The sequence below is a fragment of the Podarcis cretensis genome (genome assembly GCF_951804945.1).
Source record: "Podarcis cretensis genome assembly, chromosome: 1".
NCBI lineage: Eukaryota > Metazoa > Chordata > Lepidosauria > Squamata > Lacertidae > Podarcis > Podarcis cretensis.
In genome coordinates this window covers 62,329,179-62,342,277 of record NC_137170.1, presented here as the reverse complement: position 1 = coordinate 62,342,277, position 13,099 = coordinate 62,329,179, and the positions used below count along the sequence as shown (strand labels likewise).

General features: G+C 38.9%; 1 protein-coding gene and 1 long non-coding RNA gene across 5 annotated transcripts in view; one reads left to right on the top strand and one right to left on the bottom strand.

Annotated features, from left to right (window-relative positions):
* The window catches only part of LOC307216136, a 53,790-nt gene extending 52,739 nt beyond the window's left edge, over positions 1-1,051 (top strand). Inside the window, exon 6 of the long non-coding RNA XR_013838925.1 lies at positions 884-1,051. This is a non-coding gene — a long non-coding RNA (uncharacterized lncRNA). The remainder of the gene's footprint in view (positions 1-883) is intronic.
* Positions 1-13,099, bottom strand: part of NELL1 (neural EGFL like 1) — a 372,071-nt gene that overhangs the window by 17,370 nt on the left and 341,602 nt on the right. For all 4 annotated transcript variants that reach the window (XM_079966358.1, XM_079966357.1, XM_079966360.1 and 1 more), the window contains one exon: positions 1,077-1,270. In XM_079966358.1, the coding sequence (XP_079822484.1) occupies positions 1,077-1,270 (194 nt within the window). The remainder of the gene's footprint in view (positions 1-1,076; positions 1,271-13,099) is intronic.

Here is a 13,099-nt window from a genome sequence, read left to right as displayed (position 1 = left end):
TTTCACAAATTCACTACGTTTGACATTTATAGAGTCTCAAACATAATACTCTATGAGGGCTAATGTAGCACAATTGTGAACTAGGAAATTCCCAGTCCAAATTCCATCTCTGCAACAAGCTCACTGGGTGATTTTAGTAATTATAATAATGATTTACCTTACAGGGTTTATGGATTCCTGCAACAATGCCCTGAATGCTAATGAACTATAAATGCTGTGTGTGTTGCTGCCCCCATACAAACCTCTGGTGGTGAGGGCACTTTTGTTTGAAAGGTATGAGTGAAAAGTATGAGTGAAGGCTATCTATCATACAGGGAAGGTAAAGGGATCCCTGACCATTAGGTCTAGTCGTGGCCGACTCTGGGGTTGTGGCGCTCATCTCACTTTAGTTGCCAAGGGAGCCGACGTACAGCTTCTGGGTCATGTGGCCAGCATGACTAAGCCGCTTCTGGCAAACAAGAGCAGCGCATGGAAATGCGGTTTACCTTCCCGCCGGAGTGGTACCTATTTATCTACTTGAACTTGATGTGCTTTTGAACTGCTAGGTTGGCGGGAGCAGGGACTGAGCAACGGGAGCTCACCCTGTCGTGGGTATTCGAACCGCCGACCTCATCGATAAGTCCTAGGCTCTGTGGTTTAACCCACGGTGCCGCCCGCATCCCTATCATACGGGGAAAGGTTTCCCTTAAATGTAATTTTTAGCATCTAGCAGTGTTCATTTTTTCAGTCACCTACAACTGTCCCAGGGCACTGAAGTTTCTTCTCACAGTTTCATAAACAGAAGTGTTGTATAGACCAGGAAGTTTACTTGTTGTTTTCTCATACCAGTTTTGCATGGATGCAAACCTGCTTGCTAGAGTGAATTTGCTTCTTTTTTTTTAAGGAACCAAGAAAAGATTAATTCAGATTACAACTCCCCAGGGGGAGCCCATGTGATTTTGGAAGAATTCAGCCTGCAGTCTGACATGGATTTAGTTCTATTAAAATGGGTTTCTTATTTTTAAAAATATGCAAGGAAAAGAAGAAATTGGATTATTAAAAGAGTAAAAAAAAAAAAAAATCAAACAGGAACTTACCTTACAAGAGCAAACAGAACACCTGTCTTTCTTCAGTGTCCATACCTGGCCATTCCGTTTCAAGCCTCCTTCATGTGTGCAGTCCCCAGTGCAGGATGGTCCAGATGCACAGAGGCAATCAAATCCTCCTGCCAGGTTCACACAGGCGGAGTCATTCCAGCAAGTGTGAGTCCTCAAGGCACATTCATCAATATCTGCACAATACAGAAGAGTTTATTGGGCTTCAGCAAGTTGTGTGATCCATAGTTCTTTGGGAACATCAAGTATTTACTTGAGACTGGATTTGTAGGCCTGCTTTGCTAAGAGGATATACACTTTCTACACCCACACTCTTAAAATGATTTCTTTAAAAAGGTTATTTCTCAAGTTGAATCATAACCAAGTAAAAGAAATAAGAAACAACTTTTAGAAACTTCTGTTCTTGCGTTATTATAACTCTTCCTAGATGCTTAATGGTTAAGAGATTATGTTGCCTCTCGAGGGCATAAAACAATGATATTTTTTTTAAAAAAAAAAAATAACGGAAGGGGACCAGTAGTTGTCTTTTTAAAAAAACATACTGAGTAGGAGTAAATTGGTCCTAAGTAGCAGGCTATTCTTGGATTTGTACAGGAAAAGGAAGTAGTAAGGACATAAGTAAGCTTTTGCATGAGCAAATACACTTCCATGCTAACAGCAGTCGTAGGATTTTCCCATGTTAGAAGCAGGGAGGAAAGGGAAAGTGCCATGAATAAACCTTCAGGCAATTTGGCCTTAAGTGTTTTGGTTGTTGTTGTTTTTTAAAAAAGTAAGGGTTATATTATTTTATCACAAATAATCTAATTTCAGAGACTTATTTCCTCCAGTGCTGTACTGCTGACACAAGGAAACCACTCACACGAGCAATTAAATATGCCTACTTGGTCTCTTATGTGTTTTACTCCCCCAACGCTATACTGTTCATACATAAGAGACACAGCTAAGATAATATATGAACCAGTTACTATTACAGATGAAATAAAACACCTGTCTTTAGCAGAAATAAGACAGTCCTCTCAAGCTGAAATTTAGGGTAGTAGCAATAAAAGTGAAACAGAAAATCCACCTCATATTTCTTGGTTAGAAGACGCACTTATTCTAACCCCAAAGGAATCCAGAGCAAAACGTATTTCTAATATCTCTCTATTCTGGGCTTGTATTCAAGTGGCACGGACAAATTAGTGTGGATCTAATTACAGAGCATTAGCAAAGTAGCACTTGCTCTCTAGACAAGAGTCACTCACAATAATTCTTCTACAACAACAGCCCTGTTTACAACTTTCACAGCTAGTGTGCTTTGCAGGCCAATTGAGGAAATGAGCAGAGATGATATTGTCACTTTATATGATGAGAAGAATTCGTGAAGTTGAAAATATTTTCAGTTCAGGGATCATCCAGTCATTCACACACACATATTTTAGCTGAGGAAGTGCAAACTACACCAACAATGGAGAAGCATAATAAGTTACAACAATATATTTAACTGAAAGCTGCATAGAAGACAGAATTGTGACCCTACCTGTAGGTTAAAAAAAGAGCCTTTGAGGATGGGGGATTCAGAAGCTCAACAATATCACTTACACTGTTTCCTTTTTTAGCTCACAATTTGTTTTGTCTTAGATTGCAGTCATATCCTCCCTGAGACCCTAGGACCCATCAGATCTCCATAAGGGGAGGAGGAGAGAAAAGTCCACCTTTGGAGAGAAGATGTTGAAGGTTGTGGAAAAGTTCCTGCAGAAGGTTCCTTTCCAACACTGAACAGCGAAAAGGAGCTGCTCACAAGGGGTGTTCTAGGCAAGGTTGCAGATCTGTCCTAAACTGGCATAATTTATTCCACTCCCATTAAATTCTTTGTATGGGAAAAGTTTCTCAAAAACAAGGAAACCCCCAGAAACAAACAAAAAAATAATAATAGCAACAGCCACTTAGAACAGGAAAATAGGAAAGCACCATCCCACCTTCTATCTGGAAGGACACAGGAAAAGGGAGTTAGCCCCCCTTTGTTCCCCTCTGCCTACCCTTTCGGATTGTCCTATTTGTTTCACTGGAGCTCAATGAGCAGCTCAAAAGTTTGCATGTAGACATTTCAGCAGCAAACAAAAATTACTGGTTCATTTCCTCTTAGAGATGTGGCAATGTTAATTAAATACTGCAGAAAAGCAGCAAAACATATGAGCCCCATTTGCACAAATCTATTTTTAGCTACAATGCTAATGACACAATTAGACTTCCTATTCTCATATATATATATATATATATATATATATATATATATATGAGATATGAAAAATGATCTTACCATATATTAGCATAGCAAAAGATTTTCTTTTGGCTGTGATTTAAAAGATTACATGCAGTATGGAATGTGCAATTTACAACACAAGTGGCAAGCAGCAATTCTATCGTCCATTAGAATGTTGTTGAATTGTGCACTCCGGGCATCAATAGTAGGGTTAAATCTACTCCTTCACTGCAAGCTCCTTAAGTGCTTCTCCCTTAATTATGTTTCATGTCCCTCCCCATCCCTGGAAAAGAAAAAGAGCCACAAGGGAAGGTCTATTTCTGGTTGGGAAAAGGACGGGAGGGAAAAGGGTTAAAAAGCCTCTCTGTCTAGTTTTCTATTTAAACGCAACCTTCCCCAGGCTGCACACACATATACATCACAATGCTCTGCTTAATGTGTAGTTTGAGTCTCAGTTTACAATAATGTTCCCATTAGACAGTTCTCCTTCCCTAGAAGACCTCTCTTGCAATGATCATTTTGCTGCTTCATTTTGACAAAATAAATAGCCATAATCTGGCCATCTTCAAGGACTATTAATGTGCACATTATTTATTAGTTTTTTCTTGATTTTCCATATAATAAGGAATGCAACTTGAAAGGAGCACTTTAGGTAATGAAAAGGTGGCCTGGTACCTTCAAACCAAATACCATGTACTATGTTCCAGCTGCAAGAGAATCATGAAAAGGAAAGCTATATACTTATAATAAAACTAAGGCCATGAATAAATTGATGAGAAGTAATTGTTTTAATGGGAAAATACAAACTAGTTACCTTAACTTTCTTCTCATTGTTTCTCTTTTCAGTAGGCTTTCACTTACACTTCTGGTTAAAAATGTCACTACAGCCATGCTTGGGTGTTTTTGCATTGAAAAGATGCAAAATAATGTTTTCCTACACCATGCATAACATATGAATCTGGGCTAAAGAATAGATTAGAGGCATAGATTTTACAGTTCAAAACTAAAAGAATTTCACAGATGAGCATGGGGCCATATTGCCTGCGAAGTTCCATGTAATTGCTTTACTTGCAACACAGACTCTAATTCTACTTCCGTGCAATTTAACAGATTTATGAGAAGCCAGATGTTGGCAATTATGGAAACCAACATTATTCATATTCTCAGTACAACAGACCTGTTCGCACTGCAAAACCCAACGTAATCTATTATACATATAACCAAAGGAGAAGAGGCATCCTATTTACATACCCCCAAATACTTCATGCTGAGAGCTTATAAACAGCACTGCCAAAAGCAGCAAACCTTGCCAATGAACAAATAATAAAGCAAAAAGCCCAACACCTTGTCATAACTCCGTTTAGGATCCTAATGCAAATTATAGTTTATTATGTTCTTGTGTTATTTAATATCAGCCAGTAATCAAAATATCAGACTCAAAAAAGTGGCATCCATTCCAAGTTCAACTTGGAACACAATTAAGACTACTAAACAATGCAAATGTTTTAAACCTATACATGAAGCATTGTTAGTGCTTCATGACACAATTTAAGGAGCTAGTTTTGAAGCAGAAAGTCCAAAACGAACTGGGTCTGGTCTACATGAGGATTTTCTTGCCTACGAGCCTTCTCTTCTTTCCTTATACAGTGGTACATCGGGTTACATACGCTTCAGGTTACATACGCTTCAGGTTACAGACTCCGTTAACTCAGAAATAGTACCTCAGGTTAAGAACAGAAATCGTGCTCCGGCGGCACGGCAGCAGCAGGAGGCCCCATTAGGTTAAGAACAGTTTCAGGTTAAGAACAGACCTCCGGAACGAATTAAGTACTTAACCTGTGGTACCACTGTAGTCTCATCCTTCCACTGTAGTCCTTAAATGGGGCCCTGCTTTTAATCCTTCTCCATTCAGAAACATTACCATGGTAAGGATCCCCAACACCACCACAAAGCTTGGTCATTTACCCCATAATGCAAGTTAAGTAATGCATTCCCCTTGCTCATGATAGGAGCCAGTAACCAGAGGCAAGCAGAGCTATGCTCACTAGCTAAGCAGGCCTTTGCCTAGCTTGCCTTACTGCTGAAGTGGAAATGAAGGTTTTAAAATATGCTCAAATGCATCAGAATCATAGGAACTGTAGTTGACCCTAATCTCCTCCTCCTCTTCAAATTGGCGGAGTGATTGCATTTGTGAGCCATTTGAAGTATCACTCTACTTGTGATTCCCAGAAACGTGTTCAGAGATATACTGTCTCTGACACTGGAGGGAGTGTACGGCCATCATGGCTAGTAGTGATGGATACCCTCAACTGCCATGAATTTGGGCAATATCCTTCTAAAACCATTAGCACATCTTGTGGTGAGGTACTATGTGTTTTGTGAAGAAGCGCTTTCTTTTGTCTTGACAGAATCTTTCAAAATTCAGCTTCATTAGATGGGCCTAAGTACTATCAGGGAGGGAGAAAAGCTTGTTCTTTTCTTCTTCATCTACCCCTGCATAACCCTAGACACATCTATCAAGTCCCTCCACTTGGCCTTTTCCCCTAAACTAAAAAGCCTCAAATGTAACCTTTCCCGAAAGGAAGAGTTGCTCCACACCACTGATCATTTTGGTTGCCCTTTCTGAATGCTTTCCAGCTCTTAAACAACCCTCTTTAGTTTATGAGGCTAGAACTGTACACAATATTCCAAGTACGATTACACCATAGATTTGCAGAATTACATGAAATATAGGCTGTTCTATTTTCAGTTGGTCTTTTTTCTTGGGTATCCTGGTTCCCGCCCCAAACACCACAACCGAGGCACCTAACGTGTGAATGGGAAGAAAGCTTTATTCAAGGCTAACAATGGTACAGGTCAGGCTACAGGGGCAGAACAGCAAAGGCACACCTAGACAATTCAAGAACAGCATCAGGACAGTGCCAGATTTCAGGTGGATCCCCTGCACAGGGGGTACAAAACAACAACAACACCTATATTTATACGGGTTCCTACTCAAAGTTAGGGCCCAGTCAGGCAGGTGATTGAGTTGCCGCAACTATGATACAGTGTACTTGAGAGCATGCACAGAATGGAAGGCAAGAGAGAGGAGGGCATGAAAATAAATATTTAGGGGACACACCAAAATTTGTCCTCACTCGGGGCACCATATTACCAAAGTCAGCCCCTGATCAGGAGTCAAAGACTGGATGGGAGCTGCAAAGATGTCTCAACAAATGGCCATGCCCCACCCACCAGCTTTTAACAAGAGGCTTCTCTAAGGGGTGCCAACCAGTTCTCAGTGATGGAGGTTTTATTTTGGGGTGGTTTTTTGTTGCTGCGTTTTGTTTGATTACATTTTATCATATATGCTTCCTTAAATCTCTGAAAAATCATATTTTTAATTTTTAAAAATAGTTTTTTTATATAAAAACTCTGCTACGTTTATTTTTACTTACTGCATTTATTGGAGAACCAGAACAAACAGAAAGAGCCATGCCTTACTCAGTTGCATAAAAAAACCAGGCTCTGAAAACAGAGAGGCTTTATGAAAGATTTTATTACTTGGAGGTAAGTCTTATTGTGTTTGTTGGGGCTTCTTCCCAATGAAGTGCACATTGTCTGTGCGGTACCAAAATGGCTTTAGAACAGAGAGAGACTCATTTAAACTGAAAAATTCTTCCATTTTTCAAATGGTAAACGAGGAGTAAGAAAAGCACATAATGTTAATTGCACTTGTAATTAGGAAAAATTGATATAAACATATCTTAGGTAAACTGAATATTTTTCTTCCTCTTCTTGGCATGAATCTTAAATCAATTTATTCATGAGAAGAGCTCCACTGAAATCACCTGAACAAGCAAAGTGTGTTCAGCATCACAATGGATAATTTCTACTGACATGTAGCTTGATTAAAGATTGTGTCCAGGACTTGGTGTCCAAGACATGGATGAAAAGTAATGAAATACTTCTGATTTTGATGTAATTTGCATCTCTATTCAGACAGTTTCTTGCTTGTCAAAAATGCAAATATCCTCATGAAAACTGAAATGCACAAAATTCAGCTCAGCTCCAGTTTAGATTACTGACAACACAATCCTATTCTACTAAGATGAAAGTTCTCTTTAGTTCAATGAGACATACCGGTACACCCATGTTAGTTTCTGAAAGGCTGAAGGATTAATCAAATGGAAGAGATGGAGGGCTTGGGTACTTCTAAATGGTCCTAGCAAACCCATTCAAATGTAAGCAGAGTGGTGCGGGATCCAGCCATAAGAAAGCAGCAATCATATACTAGTATGTGCAGAAATGGGCAACAAGCCTTCACTGAGTTACTGCTAATTTGGGTTAGTAGTGGATTCAGGCAGAGCACTTCACTGGCCTCAATCTGGCCAGCTACCCCTCACATGCTTCTACTGCTCAGAATCTATCTCTACCCTGTGCATTTGAGAATGTTGTCATCATGGATCAAAGTAAAGTTGTTGCAGAATTTCACATATCTGCCAGGCGTGAGAGGACATAAGATATTCCAAGTGACTTTTTTTTTAAAAAAAGAAACCACTTTTAAATGCTTAAAATAGCTGTTTAAAACTATTTTTTACTGGTAATCTTACTGTTTTACTGTAAGCTGCTGTGAGGTTGTAGTTGTTTTTACAGCCAAGTGGTGTATGAATTTTATGAGGTAAAATAAATAAACCCAATAAAAATTCAAAGCATCCTGGTGTTGTAAGAACTATCATTTCCAGCATCTGTTTAAAAATACGTATTTTTCATTTGTCCTAAACTGTTCCACAGTAGCATAGTTTGTTACAGTTACCTTCATCATCCAGTCATTAGAAAGCAGCAATCATATATGTGCAAAATGGATAAAAAGCCTTCACTTAGTTACATCACCATCATCAAAACTATTTCTTTTAAATCTAAATAATATGCCTTTCCATCTAAACCCAATCTACCAGTCTCTCTTCCCATTATTCTCTCTTCTAAACCTCTGCAACTGTCTCAGTTTTCAACTCTTTTCAGCAACTGGTCCCTCCCCTCCCCAAGATCCCCAAAGTAGATCCTCAGTCTATGGCATAACCAAAAATATATGCTTATAATAAACATGCAATTTTGTAATCTATTCAGCACCTATTACACAGTTGATATTGCCACAATACCATTCAAAAATGTGACCAGAAGGAGTGGACAATAGGCAGGAAAATCTTCAGTTTGGTCTTTCTCATATATTCTGAATACTTCAGTTTTGAACTGATTTCTACTGAGAATTTTAGTATTTTATTATATATTTTTAAAGCATCTTAGAGGGTTTTTTTTCAATTAAGAGGTATATAAAATATGTTAAATAAAAATGACTGCTGCAGAAATGCAAAGTATATGGAGTGCCAGGCAGTTTTCCCTATAACACCGTAGATGGCATCAGTTGCAAGAGAGAATTCCCTTCTCAGATTTCATGACTATATATTAATAAATTGATTATATCAAGATTATGCCAAGGAATGACATCTGCAGACTTGATAGTCAATGAATTTGTCATTTATTGTGTAAACAGTATGTTATATTTAAAACTCTTTTTTAGCAGATTCATGATCAATCATGAAGGAAATAGCTCTCAAACTAGCCTGATTTCTCAAGTAGAAATACTACATTTTGATGCGAAGATTTAACGATATCAACTATATGAAATCCAGCAAAGCCGCATGATAAATATGACCCTTGCATTTCTTTTCTGGGAATGCAATATGTACATCCATCTGTAGAAAACTATTCTGATTCATTTACCTTAACGTTTCTAGCTTCTTTTAGACAGACTGGACATTTGCTCTTACTATGGTGGGAAAGTACCAGTTGCTATTTATTTGGTGTTATTACTGTATTATTTCATTTTGTTTCTATGTTTTTAAGAGATGCAGCCACGCCAACTTCAATGCAAAGAAAAAGCAGTAGGCAGCCAGAGGAAACAGGGAGGTAGGCAAGTCATAGAATCAAACGTTTTGGAAGGTACCCCGAGAGTCATCTAGTTCAACACCATTGCAATGTAGGAATCTCAACTAAAACATCCATGGCAGATGGCCATCCAACCTCTGCTTAAAAACCTCCAATGAAGAGAGTAAGTAAGTGGTGCAAGCACTGAGTGATGGGCTCAGATAAACAGCCAGGAAGGGCCAGGGCAGCTCCCAGCAGCCGTACTGCTCAGCTGCTACTGTGCACCTGCCCCTGAGGCTGCTGTTTTGGCTTCAGCCGTGTCAGAGGCTATGGAGGAAGAAGCGTCAGCAAAGTAGGTCTGTGGCTGGAGAGCTGCCTCAGCAGGGAAGAGGCCTCCTTCATTGACCACCACTCCTTTTAATTCTCCTCTCCATAGCCACTGATGACAGTAACACAGATCTCTTGGGACTGGGATGAGCTGTGAGGGGATGGGGACTGACCCCAGGGTGTAGAGTCTGGAGGGTAGGAGAGCTGTGAAGGGGTGGTGTATTTGGAAATTTATAAAGAGAGGGGTTTAGAACATGGGTTGATGGGTAGGAAAGCAATGTAACCCAGGGCAGCAGCCCCTGGTTTTTTTACAATATGTATATGCTGCCTTTCCAGTGAATTGTTTGAGTTGTGCATGACTGCGCAATGTGGTATGTATTGCATTTCACAGAGTTTTGTAACTAAACAAGACTGAGTGGGAAGAGGAGTGAGAGGTAGGTAGCAAGGAATGAATGCTAACAGAGTTAGCTTGTAGTTGGGGCTACAAAGATTAAGCTGTGTTCATGTGCATATACTTGTGCATTCTAAGTCAGGGGTGTAGAAACTGGTCACCCAGATGTTGATGGACTACAACTCCTATCATCTCTTATCATTGGTAAGAAGTTGATAGACGTCCCAGCCCAAATCCTATTTACACGTTTTTGTTTATACAGTTATCATTTTATAAAACTGACTCATTAAAATGCCAGAAGCAGAACACAGTTTTTCAGAGGTGCCACTTTCTCCCCTCCCCTTTGCTTAATTACTTCTCTGAGTAATTTACCTCTGTTCTTCATTATAATTGCAGCAGAAGGCAGAGAAACAATGAAAGCAACTACTGCAAGTTCATTTTCTTTGTTTCCCCGACACTTAAAATGTTTCTGTGGCACGAAACTTCATCAAGAGTAATTCTGCATTTAGTGGGCATCTATTTTTGCAGGACTTTTCACACATAACACAGTTCTAAGAGTTATCCTGTCAGGGTGAGAAAACATGATAACTGTCACAAAGGAGGAAGAAGAAATAACTACAAGAGTGCTAATTTCAACTTCAATGGTACATTAAGCCATTACAATATAATCAGATATAACAAATGTATGCTAGGCTTGCAACCAACATATGCACAAGTTGAAGCTATAAACATTGCTTTGACAAATCATTCTTCACAGGAAACGTGCCATTTAACATGCAATTTATTTCCTAGTTTTTAAAATCAAAGCTAGTAGCACATCTAAAAAGCAATAGCGTGGTTTTAGTGAAACTGAAACATGTACTATGTTAACTTTTAATACTGCTGAACTTTAGAAGATCCAAAGCCATAAGATAATTTTTGAAATATGGTTGCTACACTGTTTCTTTCTAGCTGTTTTTTTTAAAGAACTGTATTTTAAAAGAATTGGATGCATTTTTATGAGTTCCCTTCTCTGTTTACTTACAGTTGATATTTTGCAGTGCATTAAAGTTAAGGATTTATTTTTTTAAAAAAAAGATTCCAATCAGAAAGCTAGCAAAATGTGTTTGATTTTGCCACCTCAGATTGTTTTTTTAAAAATAATATTTATTAAAGTTTTAAATGTTACAAAAGGAGAAAGAGATAATTCCAAGTTAAACAAAAACTTAACAACACATCACAATAAAGAAATAAGAGAATAGAAAAAAATATATTATAAAAAACAGAAAAACAGAAAAATAGAAACAATTAAAAAACACAACGAACCTTCCCATAACTTATCTTTCATTTACTTGTTTCCTTGACCTCCTCACACCTCCCTTTTTTTTGTATTCTAGTTCGATTAACTATTTCAGCAAATCCTTTCCATCTTTCCCAATTTTTATCCTATAAATTATCTTAATATAATGTAACTTTACCTTTCCTCCTTTCATCCATTAACAATCTATTTTTACTTAATCCTTTATAATATTTCCACTAAAGCCACATAACTTCATTCCAGCCTCCTTTGCCACCTCAGATTGTTAATACATAGAATGTAGAATATAAATAGTATAAAGTAACACATACACACAATGCAATGGACAACCATTGAGATTGCTTACCTTGTACTTTATAAAGTCTAGCAAATTGGTCACTTTTATGTTATGGCCAATCAAGCTGAGACATCCACCATTTTGAAGGGAAAGGAGGATAATGCTGGCCTGTTTCTCCTTCTGATGCAGCCCCTCCCCCAATTCTGTGTGAGAGGATTGTGGAACTTAAATGGGTCAGGATGGCAATACCTCAAGGGCCACCTCTCCCCTGATAAACTAACCCGGACCTTGCAGTCATCATCTGAGGCCCTTCTTCATGTGTCCCCCTCCCCAAAAAGGTGCCAACATGAGAACGGGCCTTTTCTGCAGTGGCTCCCTATATGTAGAATGCTCTCCCCAGGGAGGCTTGCCTGGCATCATCATTATATATCTTTGGCCACCAGGCAAAAACTTTCCTTTATATCCAGGTCTTTGGCCTTTAACAATCTCTGGCCTTTCAGAAGTAGCCTGGGTGTTTTTAATGTATTTCTCTTTCCTCTTGGTTTTATTGTATTTTTATGTGGGTTTATTGTCTGTTTGGTTGTAAGCTGCTTTGAGTTGCCCTGGCAACTGACAACTGACAAATTTAATGACAGCAACAACTATAACTACTACAACAACCACAACTTTCCAGAACAGCATGGATAGTGGCAGAGTGTGCAGGGGGACAGGTGGGATCTGTGCTAGACTTACTCTCATGCGCACAGTGCAAAACTGTTCTGTTGAATTGCAGGGCGAGAGGTGTTTGCTGCTGATTTCTTTGAATGCTGGCAAGGAACAGAGTGGGAGCACTTGCCACCCATTTTTATCACCCTTAAGGAGTTATATCTGTCTTCATTCCAAACACATATGCATAGAGTTGCGTAGAGTTGGCACTAAATCCAAAGGTTGGAATCATCATATAATTACCAACACTTACAAAAATACAACCCCCCAGGCTGGGGATTGTGGGTGGCACTAGCTTAGTCCAGGAGCAGACCCTAGCTAAGCTAAAACATAACAAATAGGCCAGGCAAGGGGGATCATGCCCCTTTCCTAGTAAAATTAAACTAAAATATCCAGGTCATTTTCTCCTGGTTAATTAGCAATCCTGAATCATTAAATCACATATTGTATCAGAGTTCTCTTATAAAGTAGGGCCTGAAATATGAAAACCTCAGCTGCTACGCTGTATCAGTGATGCTGAGGCAAGGAAGAAGGGCTACCCCTATGCTATCCATATAATCAGTTATCAGTAATCAATATATTCATATATGCTCACACATAATCAAGGCTTACAGTATTTTATAATCCATTTTGAATCAAAGGGAAGCTGTGCCTTAGCTAACTGCATACTGCTTGAAACAGAAAAATTAGGAGCCGACCTTTCCCCTACAAACATCCGTGTACCCTGGACAAGGGGAAGATGTGAATCAGAGATTCTGGTACAAAATCCCCTCAGATACAGGCTAAATTAATCCACAGAACAGGAAGGGAAAATCACAAAATCTCCAAAACTCCCTGTCCTGTCATAACTAGGGGAGAGGTT